At 37.8% G+C, this 22,327-nt stretch overlaps 2 protein-coding genes across 3 annotated transcripts; both read left to right on the plus strand.

Annotated features, from left to right (window-relative positions):
- Nucleotides 1-1,658: 1,658 nt before the first annotated feature.
- On the plus strand, nt 1,659-14,504 carry LOC113036796 (uncharacterized). 2 transcript variants are annotated; one of them, XM_080288525.1, is made up of 8 exons: nt 1,659-3,654; nt 3,763-3,783; nt 4,209-4,245; nt 4,702-4,856; nt 5,049-5,183; nt 6,025-6,222; nt 9,558-9,658; nt 12,822-14,504. In XM_080288525.1, exons 1-8 carry the CDS (start codon nt 3,627-3,629, stop codon nt 12,906-12,908), a joined length of 762 nt encoding a protein of 253 aa, XP_080144651.1. In that variant the 5' UTR covers nt 1,659-3,626; the 3' UTR covers nt 12,909-14,504. The 2 variants fall into 2 exon arrangements, with proteins under 2 accessions (XP_080144651.1, XP_080144650.1); XM_080288524.1 differs by lacking the exons at nt 9,558-9,658; nt 12,822-14,504 and adding exons at nt 7,816-7,917; nt 8,088-8,407 and having other exon boundaries at nt 1,693-3,654.
- A 55-nt stretch (nt 14,505-14,559) lies between these two features.
- Nucleotides 14,560-21,731, plus strand: LOC145419963 (uncharacterized). Its single transcript, XM_080288526.1, has 5 exons — nt 14,560-14,783; nt 15,478-15,637; nt 16,205-16,367; nt 16,492-16,545; nt 16,626-21,731. The coding sequence occupies exons 1-5, from the start codon at nt 14,689-14,691 to the stop codon at nt 16,877-16,879; spliced, it is 726 nt and encodes a 241-aa protein (XP_080144652.1). The 5' UTR covers nt 14,560-14,688; the 3' UTR covers nt 16,880-21,731.
- Nucleotides 21,732-22,327: the final 596 nt, after the last annotated feature.

Below are 22,327 nucleotides of genomic sequence, written 5' to 3' on the forward strand. Positions count from 1 at the left end.
TAATTTACGAATAAATTCTTTACAAATCCTACCATGTGAATTCATGGATTTTTTTTTCACATTCTGTCTCTCACAGTTGAAGTGTACCTCTGGTGCAAATTACTGACCTCTGTCATCATTTTAAGTGGGGGAACTTGCACAATCGGTGGCTGACTAAATACTTTTTTGCCCCACTGTAAGTGAAATTTCTAGTGTATGCTGACCCATCTTATTTTAACCAAAAAAAAAACAATCAAATTTTTTTTAGCTCCAAGACTTCCTGACTGGTCATGGGATGTTCGCAAAATAGGATATTTTAAACCCTGCTGGTCACAAGGGATTCATTTCCTCACTAGTACAACTGTAACTCCAGTCACAGCTCTGGGCAGCTTGTAATGTTTGTAATGATTTTTAAAGCCAGGCACAAACTGACTGTAGTAGAACCATCTCACTTCCTTTTTGGTCTCGGGACATGAGAAGAATGCAATTCTCCACCTGAGGATGCACCTGCCCGCCTCCCAAGTGGTCCCCAAATACTCCACTTTCCCCTGTCCAACAGCACACTCCTTTGGGTTGGCCATGAGCCTTCTCTGCCTCAGAGACTCCAGGTGTGACTGGGGTGATGCAATTGTCAGTTTATAATTTTTTGTTTCTTTATTAATATTCAGGTCTGTCTATTTGTGTATGTTACGGTACACAGAGACAGGGAACAGTTTGCTTTCTTACATGTTCTAATGTTTTTTAGTGTTTCCTGAACAAGTTTGCTCTTAAAGTCTGCATTTTGTGAGAGTGAATCTTAAGGTGCTTCAGCTCACCTCTACTGAGAATCATTAGCGTGATGGTTGGCACTTTCAATCAATCAATCAATCAATCAATCAATCAATAAGTCCATTTATTGATTTCAAAATCTTATTTGGTTTTCATATGTACCCATTTTTAGTGATATCAACTTCAATAGCAGGAAATTAACTGGGCATATTCTTTTGTTTATCTCTTTTTTGTTGCACACTTTGTTTTGTTTTATGGATCCAGATTGCAAAACAAATGTTGCGTTTCCAGCACACAGACTGTGAACAGAAGGGAACAGAGTAAATGAACACAACACCTCACTTCTAAGACCCACACAGACACTGCGTGTGTAATATTAATGGAAGTGGAAGCGGTGCGGTCACACTCTCATTGAATCGACGGAAGTTTGAGGATCACAATGTTTACCTTCTTATTATGTTAAGGGTCAATTTGACCCATTCTTCTTTGTGCGTTGACCAAAGTACTGGTCATCCTTTCATTTTCTTCATGAAAATTCATGACTTTTCCTCATCTGGGATCATGAACGGGTGTGTAAACTATGGACACTTTGATGTGTCCTGGAATGTCTTTGCAATGTTTGTATATAAAATTATGTTGCAGGTCATTTTGACCCACATACTTATATGTAAGTAAAAACATGTTCAGATCCAAAATAAACATTTCTCTTTGATGTACTTTGTTTTGATTGCCTCTGAAAATACATTCTGACCCAGGTGTGTATGCAAGAAACTTTCTCTCCCCTGCTCTTGTCATGTTTTCATGTCATTTCAACACACCAAAAATGAGCTCCAGAAGGTTGACGGCTGAAAAAGCTTTATCACTGCTTTATAACTGGGATAGTGATGAAGAAAAAATGTTTCAGAGACAGAAGATCTTTCAGAGGCTGAGGACACTGTTGCTGATGATCCAGACTGCCAATTTTCCAAAGGACAGGAGGATTCTGAGGCGGAGTATGCTGCCATCTCTACATCAAATGAAAACCAAGGAATGCAGCAACCATCATCCACAGAGGATACATGGAAATCTAAAGATGATGGTAATATAAAATGGTCATTATCACCACACCAAGTCAAGGCAGGCTGTCATCTTCTAACGTCATCAAAATGACTCCTGGTCCTACAAGATTTGCCGCCATACGAGTTGATGATATTCAATCAACATTTCAGCTCTTCATATCCCCTCCAATAGAGAGGATTATACTGGACATAACTAACGTGGAGGGGAGGCGTGCATTTCAAGAGAAATGGAAGCCACTGGATCAGACTGACTTGCAGCAGTAGTAGGTGCATGATCTAAGGAGCTTGGAAAGAAAAGCATCTGGACTTCTTTAAGTTGCTTGAAGACGTTTCACCTCTCATCCGAGAAGCTTCTTCAGTTCTAGTACTGAGGAAGCTTCTTTTCAACATAATACAAGGGTTGTTTGCGCTGCTGATGTTAAGGAAATTCAGCCAGCCAGGCCTGAGGTTTTCATTCGCCAACTTGCTGTTTGGCCCGCGTCTTTTAGCGCACGCGAGAAACAAACTTCAAGACATTATGCACACATATTAACGCTCCTCCAAATAGTCACAGCTTTATTGCAGCATCTAGATTTTTGTGTTTTCGTTTGTTTTGTTTTTTTTCTTGATGAAAAAACGGATAGTAAACAAACAGATTGTACGCTTAAAACATGATCCCTCTATGTCGGTCACTGTGTGTCTCTTTTTAGCTTTTTTTTTTTTTTTTTTTTTTTAAACAACAACTATTATTTAATCTTTAAACAACAAACAAACCGTTTAACAACTTCTACACACGGATGCTGAAGGCATAAATTGCACTATTTTATACAAAAAGCGTTTATTGACAATCATAACATTGAGAGCAAAGAAATGTAATATAATGGAGTCTTCTAAATGTCATTCGTTTTGGAATGGTCGTTTTCCCGTGTTTGTGCTGTAGTGAAGTGCACGTGACCGCAAGATGTGCACGATCTGATGTCCTCGTGTTGGTGTTGTTCCCACATCATCATAATTAAGGTTGCTCCAGATTCAACATTGCAAGTGACCAATCGCATTGTGGGACAACTGGGAGTTCTTGATGTTGATGTAGTGCACCACCTGTTAAATTGCTGCTCAGTATTCTGATGCTTTGCAAAAACTGCTTTTATATGGCTACATAATCCTTAAAATCCCAAGTGCTTTATTTTGGGAAATAAATGCCTGCGATCTCCCAAAATAAAATCTTATATGCTGTTTTGCAACAACGGCAAGCTGCACAAGATGTTTATATTTTCAGTCACCATTCTACTTTGAGTAAATTTAAAGTTGCAGTTATTAGACGTTGGGAAGCAGAAGAAACAATATAAGAATACTATGTTGGGAAAGAAGACAACAGCTGTTGTATCATGCCACTCTAACCCGTGCAGTCAAACTGAGTAGCTGCAATAACGGAGACAGGAAGGAGATTGCTTGAGGTCCAGTTATTGTATGAGTAACCTTGACGGTGGGACTGTGGGAAAACATCCCGAGTAATTTAGGACAAAATATCCAAACATAACGTTGTTCAGCCAGTCCATAAAACCTGAACCTAACATTATGAAAGGAAACAAGGAAGGCAAGAATGAGCTTAATGTTATTATTATTATTATTATTATTATTATTATTATTATTAGTAGTAGTAGTAGTAGTAGTAGTAGTGTTGTGCATACGCCTTTTGCACGTCCGTCTTGTGTTCACACCAGCTTCACGGTTTGTTTATAAATGCCACTGATATTCTCACAAGGGAGGTGTGGCTAACGTAGTATTTAAACTCATCCCTTTGTCAGTTTGGATCTCACTTTCAGTGGGTAATCAGAGTTCAAAATGTTCGTGCTTTGGGCGCTACGATTTGGTAAGTTATTCGACATCATTTGCCGAAATCGGTTTTGATGCGTTATATGGTTTTTGTGCGCGCGTGTGTGTTTTAATTGAATAATAATGCTTTGTGCTAATTTTTCAGCTTGGGTGATTTTTGCTTGTGGTAAGTAGGGTTAAGGTTTATTTATTTGCACAACACTGCATGATACATATTTGATATTATTATTTTTTATTATTTTTTTCTTGATTTTGTTCAAAAAAGAACATTATAAATGTTCTTTTTTGAACAACCAGAAACGACCAGAAACAGACGGTTATTCCTTAGGTGCGAAAACGTGTTATGTATGTCGATTCGGCAATTTACAGTAGTGCTGGTGAAAAATCACAGCTGGTAGCGTGACTGTGGGCGGTAGACGGATTCTCATTTCCCAGATCACCAAGGACTTTTGTTTTACCATTATAGGCTCCATTGTCGCAGTAGTCCATGTGTAACTCTCATCATGTAGAAAAAAATGTTGACAAATGAACTTGTTTTAGCCTTAACTAAGAAGCGACTCACGTGACTGTGCTTGTTGACAAACTCTGCAGGAGGAACCAGCGCAGCCTCCAGAAACAACTGTTATCGGTGAGTCTTCCTCACTCACTGTCTGTACTATTTGTGTTTTGTAGTTCAATCACTTGACCCATCTTTACAGGTTAAGCTCTGCATTAGAAGCCATGTTTCACACAAGAACAGACGGGGAGACGTAATGGTTATGTAGACTGTAGCAATGCGGTGTTTTAAAGATGACACTATTATGATTTACATATCAGAATGTACCGAAAATTGAGAGGAAAAAACTGGAAGGGCACAATCCATTTTGTTTTTAAACTTAAATCATGGGACCAGAACTGATCCTGTGTCTGTCACAAAAGTGCAAACATTGCGAAAGCTATAAGCGCATGAACCAAACAACCTCACAAAAACTTTAAATGTAAGCACAGAACGTCGGAAGCATCTTCTAGAGTCTCACTTTGAAATATTATATGTTCTACAGCAAAAGCTGTATTTACTGTTATTTATGTTATCTTTTATTTTTAGAAAAGACTGTAATGGAACATGGTATGACATCCAAGAGGCTACTTGCTGTGAAAACAAACTTTACCCTGGTGCAAGTCTCTCTTGTTGTGGAAATGAGCCTTACAATCCGGAAACAGCCACTTGTTGTAAAGTACAGCATGAGCACGACATCATAGGTAATGCATTTGTAAACTAAAATTGTAGTGGTGACATTAACTGTGCAAGAAACTGAATGTGATGGAAAAAATAATGCTTTAATAGAAATTACAGACAGGCAATAACATTTTACACATTACTGTTTACATGAACAGACATCACATGTTCAGCAGTTACACTGTGGTTCTGGTATCCGTGTCTTGTTTTTACAGCCAGTGTTGACCAGGGTCTGAATGAAAAGGTATCCAAGTGCTGTGACCTGAAGGCGTACAACCCAGTCAATGAAATGTGTTGTCAGTCAACCATCACAGCAAAACCTGGACCAATGGCTGAATGTTGTGGTAAAGGTGAGCAATGCTGGACAAACTAGTGAAAAACATCACACCAAACATACAGCATACAATTAAAACATAACATTACATCTAAACCATCACAAGATCTCAGGTGTCTGTGAATTTTTAACAATCTGATTTGCTTGAGTGTTAAACACTGAGGCTTAGCTAGTCAGGCTCCTTATTTCAGTAAGGTGTAACAATTTTATTTTAGATTCCTCAAAGCAGCTTATTTTGTTTTTTTGCTTTATTTTTGTGAATTCTTGAGTTTGTTTTTTTCATTGTTTTTCTAGTGTTTAAATTTTGGATTCTTTTTTAATTTTAATGTTTGTTCTAAACATTTTGAGTTGTGTCTGAGTTGTAGCCACTGTTTAGCATTTATGTAGTTTTAGATTTCTCTCTACATTTCATTTTTCTAATACTGAGTTTGATTTCTTGTATTGTGTTTCTTTGACGTACTTTGATGTACATCATCCAATAGTACGATGTGTTGTACTTAGGTAGTTAGTTGCCTTTTCTCATATGTCAAAGGCAAATGTAAAAAAAAGAATTATTTGACGTGCTTGAAACTTTCAGTTGGGTTGTGCCAAAGTAAATAGTGTTATATACAGTAAACAGTCCTTTACAGCTACTGGTACAATCCAATCCAAGAACCACTTAACTAAAGAGAAACAAAGGAAACAACAAAACTGAGATTTTTGATTCCAGATGACATGTCTTTGTGAGAAACAAAGATGTTTAACAAATGGTGATGCTGAGTACAAGCATCATTGTTTTCAGTAGGACTATCAGCAAAATAAAGACTAAGTTATGGTTGAGTATGATTTTTTTTTAAAAAACATGTTTTTCCCCACAGAGGTTTTTGATAAGGATAAGCAGTTGTGTTGTGGTCCAACTGATAACAGGATAATTTTGGTGAGGAATTCTAGCCACCACCGGTGCTGTGGCCACAACCAGTATGACACCAAGACTCAGTGCTGCTGTACAAATAAGGAAAACATTCTGGAGATACAACCTAAAGATTCAGACTGCTGCATGGAGGACTCTCCAGCAGGTAAGCTCACGTAACTGCACATCACAACTATTTACATTTCAACTCTTAACACTGCAAACCACAACACAATAAAATATAGATTCAAATATGCAAAGCAAAACAAAAAAGTGAACACACAGACCATTTAGAAATACTAAGTGCCTCAACTTTGAGAAGCTGATCCATTTTTTTCTGTCAGTAATTATCTGTCCTGTTTTGGAGAAGATCCTCTCAGAGGGGACTGTTGCCATAATGCACAGTCTCTGTGTCCAGATTTTGCGTGTTTTCTTGGTGTAACTCATTTTCTTTACTATACTTTTCAAATTTGATGATGTTGACTCTTGTTGTTGCCCACACCTCTCTTTTCTCTCTCCATCCTGCTCTGTTTGTGTGCTACTGCTGCTGCAAGTGCTGCAAACACAAGGCAGAAACACACATTGACAAATCACGTGTTGTGTGAAGCGAAAAAAAAGTGAGAGAGGGTGAAAGAAAAAAATAGAAACATGGCTACCAATAGGGAGCCAGCTTTACTTTCTTTAAAAAAACTATAATTGATTGAGTGATAACACTTTAATTATTCAGAGGGGAATTGTTTTACATGCTCTGGCACCATCATGTGCACCCCTTCTGACCATACATAGAGTACACAAACATAACATTGGGAAGACAGGTCAGAGAGGTATGAAAAAAACACAATACATGAGAAAAGAGGAGGAGAAAAAAGAACTTCTCCCAGACTGAGCTCCAAGGGGAGAGCAGTTTAAGAACAGAAAAAAACACCTCAGCACAGAAAGCACCTAAATCTTCAGGTCTTACGACATAAAATCACATGACTTGCAAGGGGGGTGGCGAGGTTAGGTATTAACCCATGTAGACAGCACGGTGGGAGTAAAGTACTCTCTCAAGTAGAACACAAGTTCTACTTGAGAGAGAGTGTCATTTGACCTGTGACCTTAAAGGATAGGAGCAGATAGTCAAAACACAGTTATGTCATCAATGAAGATTGTTGTTCTGGCCAGTCTTGGCCTTGGGTAGCCACATGTAGGAGATAGTTGTTTGGGTTTGAACGAACAACTGCATTCCAATTTCCAAGTTGGTCTGAATGTCCATCACTGGTCATCAGGTCTCTCAATTCCCATTGCAGAGCCATGAGCTTCTCCAAGATCTTATCAATATTGCGTTCAATAAAGACAGTCTGAGTACTCACTCATCTTCAATCGTGTCGGCCAGCCTTGTGGGGTTTTGAACAACTGTAACTACTTTCTTTGTTCTATGATAAAACAGGTCCAAGCCAGCTCCAATCAGCCAGAACTCTGTTATCATTGTTCCAAACACTAGACAAGGACATAGAAGCCAAACAGGAAAGATAAGGGAGGGAGAGGGAAATAGGATGCATCCGCCTCCGCCAAGAGCAGTAATAGATGATTATCAATATGACAACCGCTAACAACAATGTTGCTTATGCTAAACAGTAACAAATTTTGTATTTTCTATTTTCCTTTGATCATCTCTTATCTTCACGAAGTCCAAAACTAATCATACAGTAGTTAAAGGAAGGTTGTGTAAATTACTGTAGCTGATGCCTGTATGTTGACTTTCTCTTTGTCTCTGCAGTTCTTCCATGTGGAAATATAACCTTCAACAAACATACGCAACTATGCTGTCAGTTAAATGTTGTTCACAAATCTCCACAGAAGTACAAATGTTGTGATAAAAGTAAGTCGAGCTAATTATAGAATAAGCATTCCACTTAAACACAAGAACAGTATTTTAAAGCTATACTGCATGATAAAAAGGTAAACCCAGTGGTAGCATAACATGAACTTAGCTACGATTACGATACACTGTATGTGTTTCAGTTTTTAAGATCTGGATCTTTTCCACAGGGGCATATGATGTGGAAAAGGAGCTGTGTTGTGGCCCAAGTAATAACAAAATAATTCTAATGAGGAATTCCGGTAATCACCAGTGCTGTGGTCACAACCATTATGACACTGACACTCAGTGTTGCTTTTTGAATAAGGAGGGTGTTCTTGAGATTCAACCTAAGGATCCATCTGGCTGTAAGTCAGCTTTATGTGAAAGTCAGAACTTGCCAAAGACAAATTCATACAGATATTAGAAATCTATTTTTAAAAAGTGTTTACTTTTAGTAGTTTAAAAGTTTTATACCTAACTTTATATTTAATTTAATTGCAATTCAAAATCTTGTAAAAAAAAAAAAAAAACAATGTCAAGATTACACTTTGTTCCATCTGGCACCATTTTATAAACCAAATCCTATTATTTGTTTTATTTATTTGTTTATTTTCAGTCAAAAGCCTTTATCCTTTATGTCCACAGGTGTGAGAGAAAAGGTAAGAAATACACTCCAATAAATGTAGGGTTCTTATTCTCTTTGTATTCATTCATACAGTGATCAGTAAAGAAACATTTTGGTCCTTTATTTGCCAATATGGGTGCATTAAAACATCCTTTTTATTTCTTTTTTTTTTTGTCAGACAGTTGAGCGCCAGTCTAAGTGGTAAGTTGACTAAAGGTTTTACTCTTAATATAACTTTATTCAAATGTCACAACATTCAGATTTCGTGGAAGTCAAAGTCCAAAGTGGTCCCAGTGGTAGGAACATTAGGAACTGTAATCCAAATACTGGAAGACTGGCTCAAGCAGATTCCAGGGACAACATCTGCAGTGTCATTGTTGTGCTGTATGAAAAGCAGAGGCAGGACACAATGCAGGACTCAGAGACAAAGGAATTAACTGAAGGAGGCAGCTTAATTCACTGTAACAAAATGCTTAAAAGTACAAGTATACAAAACTTAAAAACCAAGAGCTGGGGACTGAAACTAGGAACTCAAAACTAGGGATAAAAAAGGGAACACGCAGGCAAATGCAGCAAACTGGGACGACGCAGCAATGAGCAGAGGGAAACTGAGGACTTAAATGCACAGGATAACAAGGGGATGGGCAACAGGTGGAAAAAATCAGACATAACAAGACAAGGGAATTAAAACTGAACACAATGCACTTGAGACATGGACTATCAAAATAAAACAGGAAACACAACACAGAGACAGAGAGCGAGGGACAGCAAGAGAGCGAGGACAGTGAGAGAGCAAGGGAGACATGACAGGCCGGGGAGAACACAGACGAGACCAAGACAACGAGAACATGAGCTAAATAACTAACTAAAACTAAATAAACAAGTAACTAATAACTATCAATACAAATGATTAAACCAGGAAGCACAAGGAAACTGAAAATGCCAAATAAAGACAAAAAAAACATAGATCATCACAATAATAACAAGTTGATGTGGACTGTTTGTGTTTATTTTTGTCTTTGTACATCCACAGCACTGAACCAAAAACACATCTCTGTGGGTCGTTATGTTACAATCCAAAGGAACGTCGCTGCTGTGAGAGAAATCAAGAATCTCACTGGTTCTGTGCCTCAGGTAACACAGTCTCCATGTTTGTTTGTTTTGATATGTGGTTGCCTTATCTGTCAGTTACCATCTCATGGGACTTACCCATCACTCTGTGATGCCAGCACGGCTTCCAGCAAAGCAGTTAGCTCAGTTTTTTTTTATCTTGTGTGAAAGAGAAAAACATCTTTCAAAGAAACACTTTCAAACTAAATATCTTAAATCTGAAGTAACACTATGGCAGAATAGCACATTAAGAAACTGAGATATTGTACTTATTTTTGATGGATTTTTGCTAATTTGGAAGTCAAAAATCTCAAATGCAATTCCTTCTGGGAAAGGAACATCTGTACCTCTGTACTTCTTTTTTTGTATTTTTGATTTTGAATTGCACTTTGTATTTTCTGAATGTTCTCAAGTCAATTCAGGTCTCTTCTACAGAGTCATGCTGTTATAAGCAATCATTTTACATCGTCTAACTTGCAGAACTGGCAGAAGTTCCTCCAAATCCTCTATTTATGTCAAAGCATTAATAGGAATTTCATGGTACAAGTAACTCAAGTCCTGCGCACTACTGAGAAGTGAATGGCTTGATGTTTTTTTGTTGGCATGTAGTAAAATGGGTGCATTTAAGCTGTCATCTTAAGAAAAAGACTGCTATAAGCCTGCCAAGAAAGTGTCCTTCCTACCAAAATTTACCAGAGAAACATTTTTTAGGAATTACCTTTACACAAAAAGAGCAGAAACAAGTTGTGTTAAATTCTAATCTTAGGTGTGTGAATACGTTTTTTGTTTACTATACTTTCTTGGGAATAAAGAACCAAAAGGACAAAAGCTGTTTTTGTCCGACTTTAGTCCCCCAGGTTGCTGAAATACATAAAACAGTGAACAATGTTTCTTCATACAAACTGAAAGATTTAGTACTTCGCAAAATTATGTCTTATATTTAATGACAGTGAAGAATGTCACGTCATACTTGCAGACAGTGAAGTACTATCTGTCTTCCATCAGGAAAGATGGAATGATGCGTAAAAGAAAAGCAATGCAATGACGTCTGAAAAAGGTTGTAAACAAGCCTGCATGTATTGAAGTGCTTTTATTTTCACTCTATGGATACAGACATCTAAATGTTTAGTAGCAACCTGTTTTAATGTAACATGTCTGTAGTGCCAATGTTGTCATTATGTGCAGCATTAGTGTAGGGCTGAAATGTGTCATAAAAAATCTCCTGGCATTTTGGCCCACATGACAACCGTAACTTATCACATATCTTCTTCCATCATCCTATAAATCATTAAGCTTTGTAATAAAAAATAAATAAATAAAATAAAAATGGTAGAGCAGTGTTTCCCAATCTTTTGGAACCATGGCACATATTTCACATGAGTAAAATCACACAGCACACCACCATTGATCATTTTTCCCGGCACACCATGCATAGCAGAATTGGCTCGGTTTGTCCCCAGTATACCTTTTTTGCTTTCTTCAGACCACTACTCATACTAGGGCATTCATCTGGGTCAGAATTTTCTCCAGGATCCAGGTCAGATTGACTACTTATTCTTTTCAATATTTATTGCTTTTACACACTGAGTTGTCTCACTCAGCATGATTATTATGTAATTTCTCCTTGGTCTTCTTCTGTTTTACTGGCAGTTGGCAACCTATTTAATTAGAGGAGGTAGTTGTACTTCCCTCTAGTGGTAGATAATGTAATTGTTCTGCCCATTACTCGCACCGTTCGCTTACAGTACTAATCAGGTGGAACCACATAATCTTCCACGGTACACCTGATCATTTCTCACAGCACACCTATGAGCAGCAGGTGGGTAGGAAACACTAGTTTAGCTTGTGTTTGAGCATTTTGTCCTTGGGATTAACCAGAGTGTCTGGCTGGGTTCGAAGTGCGCTGAGATGTCATGCTGGTAGGGCAAACTCCTTACGACACCAACTGACTGTAACCTACAATCCAGTTTTGAGATTCCTTCCCAGGGGCCTTGACGCCCACTCACATCTTCACTCAGTCAGTTAACCTCAATAGGCCACATGATGGTTTCACCTGAAACCTCTGCTAATAATGACTCACATCCTTTTTCACAACTTGGCCCATTTGATGAGGTATGGGATCAATAGTGGGTCAATGACTCTCTTAAGGGACAAATCCCACTACGGTTTAAGTATTTGGGACTCTCAGTCTCCACCATTTGTTTTGGACTGAAGAAGCTTGTCAGATACGAGGTGAAGCAAAGAAGTCTGGTCACTTTGTTTTTCCAGGCTCCTTAGATTACCAGGATGACCTGGATGATTGAGACCTACGCTGACATTCTTTGATAAATCCTTTAAAAACTATAATGAGATTTGAGAATAATTAAAGAATAATCATTAGAGGCACTAAAAAGATTACTGATGTAACAATAAACTTCAAACAGCAGCTTGTTTGTTTTAAAAAAAACTGCCTGGAGCTCTGAATGGGTTCATGAACTTTGCAGTACCCCTGTAACTTGTTATGTTTATGACATGTTGTTGAATCAGAAAGTCAGCCAACTTTTAGTTTCTGCTTACGAGATGTTTTCCACTCTCTCCACTTTCCCACTGTTTCTCTTTCACTCTGATTTTCGCACATTTGGCTTCACATGCTTCAGTTTTTTTGTGGTTGGTAATTCCTCCACATCTGTCTAATGTTTTGCCTTTCGGAGTTTTTCCCAGACGTTAAGGGTTTTAAAAGTGAATATGGGTTAAGCCCACACTAGGGTCTTTCCCTTCCTCTGAGGAGATTACATCACCTCTTGCTTACGTTTCGCAAGATATAAAACATCCAACTCTTGCTGGTAAAAACAAAGCATGATTTGGCATTTTAGCATTTTTAACATGTGGATAAGCAATACATGGCAGAGGAGAGGGAAGGAAGATCAGATTGTTGATTGCTTCACAGACATGACTGAGCTGAAATCTCAATTTTATCATCAGTACAGTGCAAAGGATGGGAAAATAAGCAGGCTCTTACTTGTGAATATGAAAGAGGGTATTGTATTAGAAAATGCAGCTACAAGTAAACATGCTGAATGTGAACATGTATAATTTGTTCTCTCTCAGACCCTTTGAGTCATCTTTTGTGGACATTATTCATCTCAACATGTTTACTCTGCACTCACTCATCTTTCCACCCTTCTGACCATCACACCTCTCTATTTAGGTCAAAGGAAGACACCACCCACTGTGTACAACCCCCATACACAAGTCTGTTGTGATGGATGTGTATCAGGAAAGAAGCCTTGGATAGATCAAGTAATGTTTTCATTGTTCATTTTTTTTTCAACCCTGATCAACTAGATGAATTTTTCATTTCAGTGCAAGTCAACAATGTCTGTGGCAAAATCAACCCACTCTTTCCTTATGAAGCCAGAAGACCAAAGCACTGTTCCTTAAAAAAGAGAGAGAAAAATGTATTAAGGCCATACTAGTGAGATTTTGACTAAGTAAATGTTAGCACATACATTACAGTATTAAATTCAGTTAAAATAACTTAAAATGTATAGAGCTAACAACAGGGTCCCAGTCATTCCAGAAATGCAAGTTCTTTGTATGCACCTTCCACGAGAAAGCATGGAGCTCCACCCCGCTCCTTTTATAAAGTAACTGGGTGTTTTTAATGTGGTGCGTAAAAGTCATCTAAAGGCATACTTACCACTGCTGCAAAAGGATACCAAGTCTGGTAAGACTAAAACAAGACACATTATGAAATTAGATGTACTTACAGTTTTTTACAGACGCTAGGACACATTTCTCAATACTTAGGTCACTTTTGCAAAACTCCTCACACAGTGAGCACAACAGAAGTCTATGTGGGCTAAAATGAGGATCAGTTATCATTGTTTTGGCACAAAATGCATTCAATGACTACATCTCTCAAATTTCATGAATTATTTTCTCACTCAGACACAACAACTGCCAAAAATCTTTGTACGTACAGGACATTTTGCATGTGCTTACATACTGTTTTCAAAACTGTTAAACTTATGGCCAAAACAATAACACAATGCAAAACTTAAAAAGACAGCAAAATGCAACAGCAATATTTTATTGAAACATATTTTAAATCTAAAAATGCAGTTTAACCAGCCACAGCTTATTCTCATTGTAGATGAACATCTACACAGGTGTTACTCCTTCAATTTTTCAACTCCTTCAATTCTGGCAGCCAGAAGATTATTTCCTAGGTGTATTGCCCTAGATGACATAAGATTTGATGTGGATGAGAACCTGTGGCCAAATGGAGGAGACCGAGTAGATTAGCATTACTATTGTATGTGTATCAGTGGATGGTGTGTATACAAATTCTTGTATTTTGGGATTACTTAGTGCAAAAAAAATAAAAATACATAAACAAATATTAACGAATTCTGCATGATGTCCGATTCATTCCAGTAACATATATTGAAATTATAAACAGAGATGTGTCCTTGTTTTACACAAGAAAACACTGTGTAATGCTACATGTTGTTAGTGTTTTTTAGGTCATTGTTTTGTGGGTGACAAAGTGTGTTTGTCGGCTGTCAACCTTTGCTAGTGTTCTGGAAGAATGAGTTTATTTGAGACCTGAATAAAGTGTTTTGGTAGTTGTAGTGCATTTTGAATGTGAAATGAACTGCTTTGCCAAGCTGACGGTCAGTTAGGAGGATTGTGTGAAGTGTTTTGCAAAAGTGACCTAAGTATTGGGAAATGTGTCCTAGCGGCTGTAAAAAACTGTAATGTAAAATTGTAACCCTTTTTCTTTGCTTTTAATATTACTGATTTTCAATTTTTCATCTTTTTATTTTCCAAAACTAATACATTTTTGTGTTCACCTATGTGCAATAAAATTTTAACGTTACAGAGACAGGTTGTGTCACAACGCTGCAATGTTACTGTATTATCTCTGATTCTTCCAGTGCTGTGGAGAGACGCCGTATGGCTCAGCACAACGTGGAGTTCTGTGTTGTAATAAGAGCTTGTACGAGGGCAGAGACGATGGAGAGGAATGTTCGGAGATAGGTATTCCTTACAACCCGGCTAAAGGGACCATGTGTTGTTCTCACTTTCATGGCAGCCCAGGACAACACTGCTGTGGGACAGAAATTTACCAGCCTGATGTTGAGATTTGCTGCAATGGACACAGGTGATTGTGTGTGTGTGTGTGTGTGTGTGTGTGTGTGTGTGTGTGTGTGTGTGTGTGTGTGTGTGTGTGTGTGTGTGTGTGTGTGTGTGTGTATGTGTGCTTCACATGGATTATTAAAGAATTTCTTCTTTCTGAGTCTCTGACAGTATTTGGCACAATTTGAGATCAAATTTATTGTGGAAAACTGTCTGTTTGCTTGCCACCATTCCAGTAATTTATCTATTTAGAAGAACTAAAATATTTAGGAATTAAATTTATTGTACCATTCAATATTTTGTATTGATAAATGGGTTGGAAACCGTTGTAATGTTATCAGAGTTATCACCCAAATCAGCAGCTATTTATATCTGGGTTTTAGTTCTTCATTTATGTTCAGTTTTGTATCAGTTGAACTGGTTGAGTCTTGGCTGCTCTCATAAGTTCGTTTCTACTTGTAGTAGCTGTGAAAGTGTGGTTGAGAATGGCTCTGGGTATAAATGCATTCTGTGTAGATCCTGACGGAGTGCTGAAACTGCAGCTCCAATATTTTTCTTTCACTGTGTAAACCCTGTGCTGAAGAAATGAAGATAATACCTTTCAGGCTGAAATCTATCAATATAGATAATGGCTCATATAACTCAGGCTCCAATAAGCTTACATTTTTCATCTCACTCTCCATATTTGATATTAATTGATACCTCTGTTTTCCAACCAGACATCCCAGACTGAGAAACATCCACTGCTGTGGGGTCAAAGCCTACAACATTAAAGACCCACAGATGAAGTGCTGTGCAGGAACACTGTACAATCTGACATCATTAGATGAGCATGGGGGGGATGCGCAGTGCTGTGGATCCATTCTGCAAAAGCCACAGGTAGAGTCAATGATATTGATGGCGTCAACAAAGTATTTTGTATTTCCTACCACTGCTTCACCCCCTTTAAACAGGCTTCTGCCTGTTGTAGGCACGAAACATGATTTAAAGTTACTTTTGGCTACAGTGGTTAGCATAACTGATGCTAACTTTTAATGCTAGATTTTTTTGTGAAGGAACATGAAGCGTATTTTTTGAAGAAAATTAATTGATATAGGTCTGGGGAAAAACTTAAGAAAGCAGCAGCTCCCTCCCACTACGCCATTGAAAGTACTGTTTAGTAATGAATGTTATACAACTGGAAATCTTCTAAATAGCAAAGTTGAATATCGGGGTTGCACCCATAAAAAGCTTGCCAAATTTTCTCTGCTAATGTTACAATGTTTTTGTAACAAAGAGCTGATAAAATATTACAATGTTTTTGTAACAAAGAGCTGATAACTGAGGATGTAGCAAGATTATTGGCTTAACATGTAATGTGGCCTGACTGAATTAACACAATGCCTCAGTGACTGCAAACAATTATGTTTTTATTAACAATAACACATAATATCTTTTCAAAACCAGGAGATTTGCTGCTCAGGTGAGGACAAAGAGGTGCTTTACACTGTCAAGACAGGATTTGGATGCTGTGGTCACCTCTATTACAACACCACTTTGTGGTCGTGCTGCGCTGGGAGGCTTACATTAATCAATGAATCAGAACAGGATCAGAGAAAGATGATTAACGGTCAGTCGCATACATTTAGATGTCCTCTCACAAAGTAGAACTTCATTTTGTGTCATTTTAACATGATGGCACAGCCCAGATTCTGCATTTTACCAATAATATGTCTATACACTTTTTTTTTCAGAATACCGACATTTCTCTGTGAATAATCTGAACAAAACTTCTCTTTGCAATAAAGGTATGAAATATATACACATATTGGAATGCCATTGAAAAATAATGTGTATTTGTAATGCAATGTTCTGCATCTCTGTTTAGTGCGCATTGGGATTGTGGAAAGTGTGTCTCTGCATAGCATTGTTTTCAAGAGCATGCTAAAAGTCCATGGGAAGAAGGCCAAAGTCAAAGCTTTGTCTTTGCCGTACACCCTGAAAATAGTTGATCACTGCAGCTCCCCTAAACTGATTCCTGGGAAGATCTATATCTTTAACAACGTTAATATTTTCACTGATTTCAATCATCAATCTGTTCTTCAATCACTGCATTTCATTTTTTCCAAGTGTTCACCTTAGACCAGTAATCACATTCTAGTTACAACTGTATTCTTACTTGTGTTACAAAGGTCATCTCCTTGAAGACAGATTAGAAGAAGAGAAAATCATTAAAAGTGCCATATGGGCATTTCTTTCATTTTAGTGCATTGAAGGACAAGAACGTGCAAGTACAAACTACTTCGAGCTTGAAAGTAACATGCACATTGATCCCAGCCAAGCAGCTAGAGTCCTCATTCTGTTTATTTGGGACTGTAGTCTAACTAGTGTGATGGTACACCTAAGGTCATGTTAGAGTAATGCAAAAAAAGATAAGATGAATAAAAATTATTTATTTATAAAACTATTTAAAATGTAAAGTAATTAAGGAAGTAATAACTACTTCAAAATCACCAAGAAATGTCAAACTTTAATTACTTTAGTTACAATTATGTCTTTACTTGTGTTACTTTTAAAAAAAACAATGAGCAATGTGTAATTTCTTACTGTTTATGGGAACCATCCCATCTTTATGTAACAGTACAACATTCAACCTTACAGACCCACACAACAAAAAAAGAAGATATAAACGTGATCATCTTTAGGTATAGCCACAATTACCAGCAAAGTTAGTGGAAAAACAGCTCAAAATTTTCAAATAGCCAGTTCAGTAGAGTTCTCTGGAATTGACACAGTCATCTTAAGCAGCGGTCCCCAACCTTTTTATGCCCGACAATATTTTCATGGACGGACCTTTAACACACGTGAAAAGACCCAGGAAAACCGAGTTAACGAGCAAAACGATAACAAAATAACGCTGAAAACTGATAAAAACCCTGAAAACCATACATTTCATACCTGAGCCTCTACTCTCGCAGCCTGGTACCAAACGACTCACGGACCGGTACCGGTCCGAGGCCCGGGGGTTGGGGACCACTGATCTTAAGCACTGCTCAGGGTCTTAGGGTCCTTTTTCAGGTTCTTGACAAGAATTGAATCCTGTTTGCAGCAATGGATAGATGCTTCTCACAGTGAAATCAATGTATTGCACTAATCTCAATTGCTCAATGTTGTACACCACTGTATTTTTTGTGTTTCTGCAAGGTGAGCCCACTTAATTGTTGCATTGTTGCATACATGAAAAAGCTAAAACTGTTTTTTTAAGTCAAACCCACACTATTGAATGTATGCATGTATTATAAATCATATGTTTTATTTTACTAGCTAAAGCTAGAGAACAATAAGCACTTACTTCTGAATGCCATAGATGTTATAAGAATTGCTATTTCTTCTTAACTACCCAACTGTGTTCACCTTTGTGTAAGCTGTAGTTACTTTTTAACGAGAATGTGATTTACGTAATGTGATTAAAGATAGAGTACTGTAACTGGCAGATGCAGAGTGGGTACTATGGATGAGCCCCAGGGGTCCAGGCTCACCCAATAAAGTTATAGTGCCTCCTGAGCTGAATTGTATGCTATACTGTAACTAAGTTACACTAATTCACACAATTTGGTGATTAAAAAAAACGCCAAACAAACCTTGGACCCATCCAGGTCAAACTTTGGGAAGTGCCTTTCTCTTTGAAACAAAAAAAAAAAGAAAGAAAGAAAGATTCGTCAGGTTGTGAAGCTAGTTTTAAATCATGACCCTATTCAAAGGTTTCGAAATAAATGGAAATCTGTTCAAGATATTTACTTAGGTTTATTGAGCCACTTCTGCACTTCTGTCTCTTTTCCTCTGCAATATAAGACAGATGCATTTTTTTAAAAATATTTCTCTGTGAATGTTTGGTGCTATGCATGTATTTATATTTAATTTTTCTATAGAATAGTAATGTGACTTGTGTTGAATGACTCCTGTCAAAGTTGGTTGTTCTTCCAGTTCATATGGTCTGCAATTGACCCAGGGTAAAGGTTTGCCATTTTTGTACTGTATATTGCTTTATTAGAAGTTGCTGACATCTGTCATTTTTTGAGTTGATTTATTAAAGAAAACAATATTGTACTCATAAATGCACATTTATTATTGTCTAATTCTGTCTTCCAACAAACCGATGTAGTTCAAGGGCTTAAAATGAATCCATTAAAATACATAAGACTGGGGCCAGTTTTTTGCACCACCATCTTAAATACAGTAGCCAAGATTAATATTGCCAATCCATCTAACTACGATTTATGTATGTGGCTATGTACTGGTCACATGTGGACAACAGAACTCACTGACATTTGCATACAAAGTTTAAGACTTGAATTAGGAGAAGTAAGAAAGCAGAATTAAGTTGAAGGCAATCTACTAGTAATTGGCGGAACCACAAAGAGGAACACAACATAGATTTTCCAAAGAAGGTTTGACTGTTGTACTAAATTTTGTATATATTTAAGTTTATTTAAACCACTTTCTAATGCATTGAACTATAATCTTGAAGGCAGAGTGATCAAACGGTATTGAATGTCAAAATTATTCTATACATGTGTAGCCCTGTCTGAAATTATTCAGGCTTACAGGGTAAAGAAAAAAAAGTCTACTGTTATAAAAAATGGTTAAAATATAAATAGTTGATAAAATGTTTAAAATCATATGCTTTGGTACAAATGTATTTCATTTACAGTTAAGAGTCCAATAAATAAAAGGGTTTCATGATTTAGAGTTCATTTTCTGTGCAGAATCAATATGTTGGGGTGTAACCTAAGTTTATTTACCCATCTAATGTCAGTTACCTCAATGTTGTATTGTCATTGGTTGTTGTGCTGACGAGCCAGTCAATGTCACTCTTCTATGTTATGGGGGCGGGACGAGTGGTAAAGTTTGTGTGAATCTGTGGGAGCGGACACAGAAGCTAAGTCCGAAGAGAGAGATGTCATAAGGCAAACGTGGTGTGGATTTTGCATCTAAGTGTATCATTGAGGTCGACTACCCGTGGTCCTGATATTACTTATTTGTGATCTGCAAGAGGTAAATGAGACTGTGTGCCTTGACATTTGTACTGTAACTATTCGTTATAGTGATAAAATAGCGTGATATGTGATGCTAACTAGCGGCTTGCTAATTAGTGCAGCTTACCGCGTTATGTGCTGTGATGCCATGCTGTATGTTTAGCTCTGTGATTTTCAGTCAAAGCATGCTAATGCTAAATCGTTATGTGATAGCATTTGGTATTGTAGCTCACGTGTTTTAATATGTTTAGAAGCCAAGGGACGCTCTGAAAGGAGAGGGAGAGAGAGGTGTCTACCCAGATGGACCCTGCTGTTTTCTCACCCCTGGCTGTTTTCTCACCCCTGGCTGTTTTCTCACCCCTGGCTGTTTTCTCACCCCTGGCTGTTTTCTCACCCCTGGCTGTTTTCTCACCCCTGGCTGTTTTCTCACCCCTGGCTGTTTTCTCACCCCTGACTGTCTTCACTACTGGTGAACTAACTGCCCATTTCTGATTGCCCCACTAACAAACTCATTGGACTCGTGAGTACTAACTGGAACTAAAGTGCACGTATTTTGTTTTATGGCTCAGTTTGAGTGAAGCGGCCATCAGTTTTAGGCCTCACCGCACCCGAACTTCGAATCAGGCCTGCAACAAGCACCGTGCTACAGGTGTAGTGTGGACAGGTTAAAGTGTGTGTGTGTGTGTGTGCCCACTGTTACAAATTTGGTTTAAATTGAGTAAGTGTGTAGTTTTAATCAAAGTTATTATCAAAGGTTGAAATTCATCCATTTTAAAGGTGTGAGCTGTTGTAACTGAAATAACAGTTGGCACCTAAGAAAGAGGTATTTTGTGTTGATAATCTTTTATTTATAATCCATGTAGTCACATTTACAGTATTTTTGTTTGTTTATTTGAATTCAATTCATTTTATAAAAGTAACTGTTTATTTTATTCATTTCTTTTTGTCTAAATAAATACCCGGTGAGGGATAAATTTGTGTAAAATACAGTTGTGGTGGTCCTTATTAGTTAAATTAGAGGGTATCAGGTAGAGCTGGGCGATATATCGAGTTTTTAAAAAATATCAATATATTTTTATACGAGATGTAAGATGTGACAATATCCTTTATATCGATATAGTCTGTGTTACGTTATAATTATACTTGTGGAGCCGCAAGTTTGCCTCTCTTTCGTCCACTTTCGTCTTTACGCAACGTTACTCGGCCTCGCCTCTCCTTCACTGAACACAACTCCCCCTCCTCCCCCATCGCTTCACCTGCAGGAAGCGACAAGATGGACACGGCAAATCTCCGTTAACGAGTTACTGCGCATCGCCCCGTGTGTGGGGCTGGACGACGTCAACGTGTTAGCTAGCTAACCGCGCTAACGAGCTAACGACGCTAACGCCATGCAGCCCAGGGGCTGCACGGACTAAAATCCTTTCATTTTCTCAAAAGTTGACAGCGCGCCTTATGTATGAATTCTGGTTGTGCTTGGTGGCCGCGAACCGATTTTATGTGGAACACGGCGCTCAGCAATCTGTCAAAAAATGCTTTAGTACGACTTTGATAAGCTACGGAGCTGCACCGCTTGATGGATTGTCGGAGGATTACGGCTGAGCCTCGCGGAGTGATACGTACTGTGCTTCAACGTAATATTACCCTACTGTGTATAAGGACCATAAATGGCACCTGTTAAGAGACGTGATTGCGAAGCGGATTTCAAACTCCAGGCTGTCAGTCACGCAGTACAAGTTGGGAACAGAGCAGCTGTGAAATCTGTCTTTGTTACTATGCTTAGCGTCTTTTAGTTTACATTTTGACTGCACAATTGTGAGCTTTTTGTTATGCACAAAAACAACATTGTTTTCTTTTATTTATGGAGCATTATTATTTAATAAATGCTCATAATTTATTTTTGAGTAAATTTTATGTACATCTGCTCTATGTTAATAAAAGTGCCTGTGTGACATCTGGGACACAGCTTTGACTAAGAACTCTCTTTTAGTTCTTACTTTATGACTTTAAAAAAATATATCGAGATATATATCTTATATCGCCATCCAGCTAAAAAATATCGAGATATGAATTTTGGGTCATATCGCCCAGCCCTAGTATCAGGTATCATTACTAGTAGCACTACGAACCCAGGCCCAGTCTCATTGTACTATATACTCTAGCTTTACCATAGCTACGTGGGACCTGGGTTACACATGAAAGATTAATTCGTCCTGTTCAACTGTGATCACTCTCTTGTCTTTGACCTCTTGTTCCCATGTACAATCTTTTATACAGAAAGTATATTATGTATACAGTGGTTCCTCGTTTATTGCGGGAGTTAGGTTCTAAAAATAACGCGCGATAGGTGGAATCCGCAAAGTAGCTAGCTTTATTTTTTACAATTATTATAGTTGTTTTAAGGCCGTATAACCCCTCACTACACACTTTATACACTTTTCTCAGACAGGCATGAACATTTTCACACTTTTCTCTCTTGTTTAAACTCTCTCAAAGTTCAAACCTTTGTAGAAAAATAAGTCCAATATTATAGAATGAATCCAAACCCTGTTTTCAG

The sequence above is a fragment of the Astatotilapia calliptera genome, chromosome 14 (assembly GCF_964374335.1).
Source record: "Astatotilapia calliptera chromosome 14, fAstCal68.1, whole genome shotgun sequence".
Classification (NCBI taxonomy): Eukaryota; Metazoa; Chordata; class Actinopteri; order Cichliformes; family Cichlidae; genus Astatotilapia; species Astatotilapia calliptera.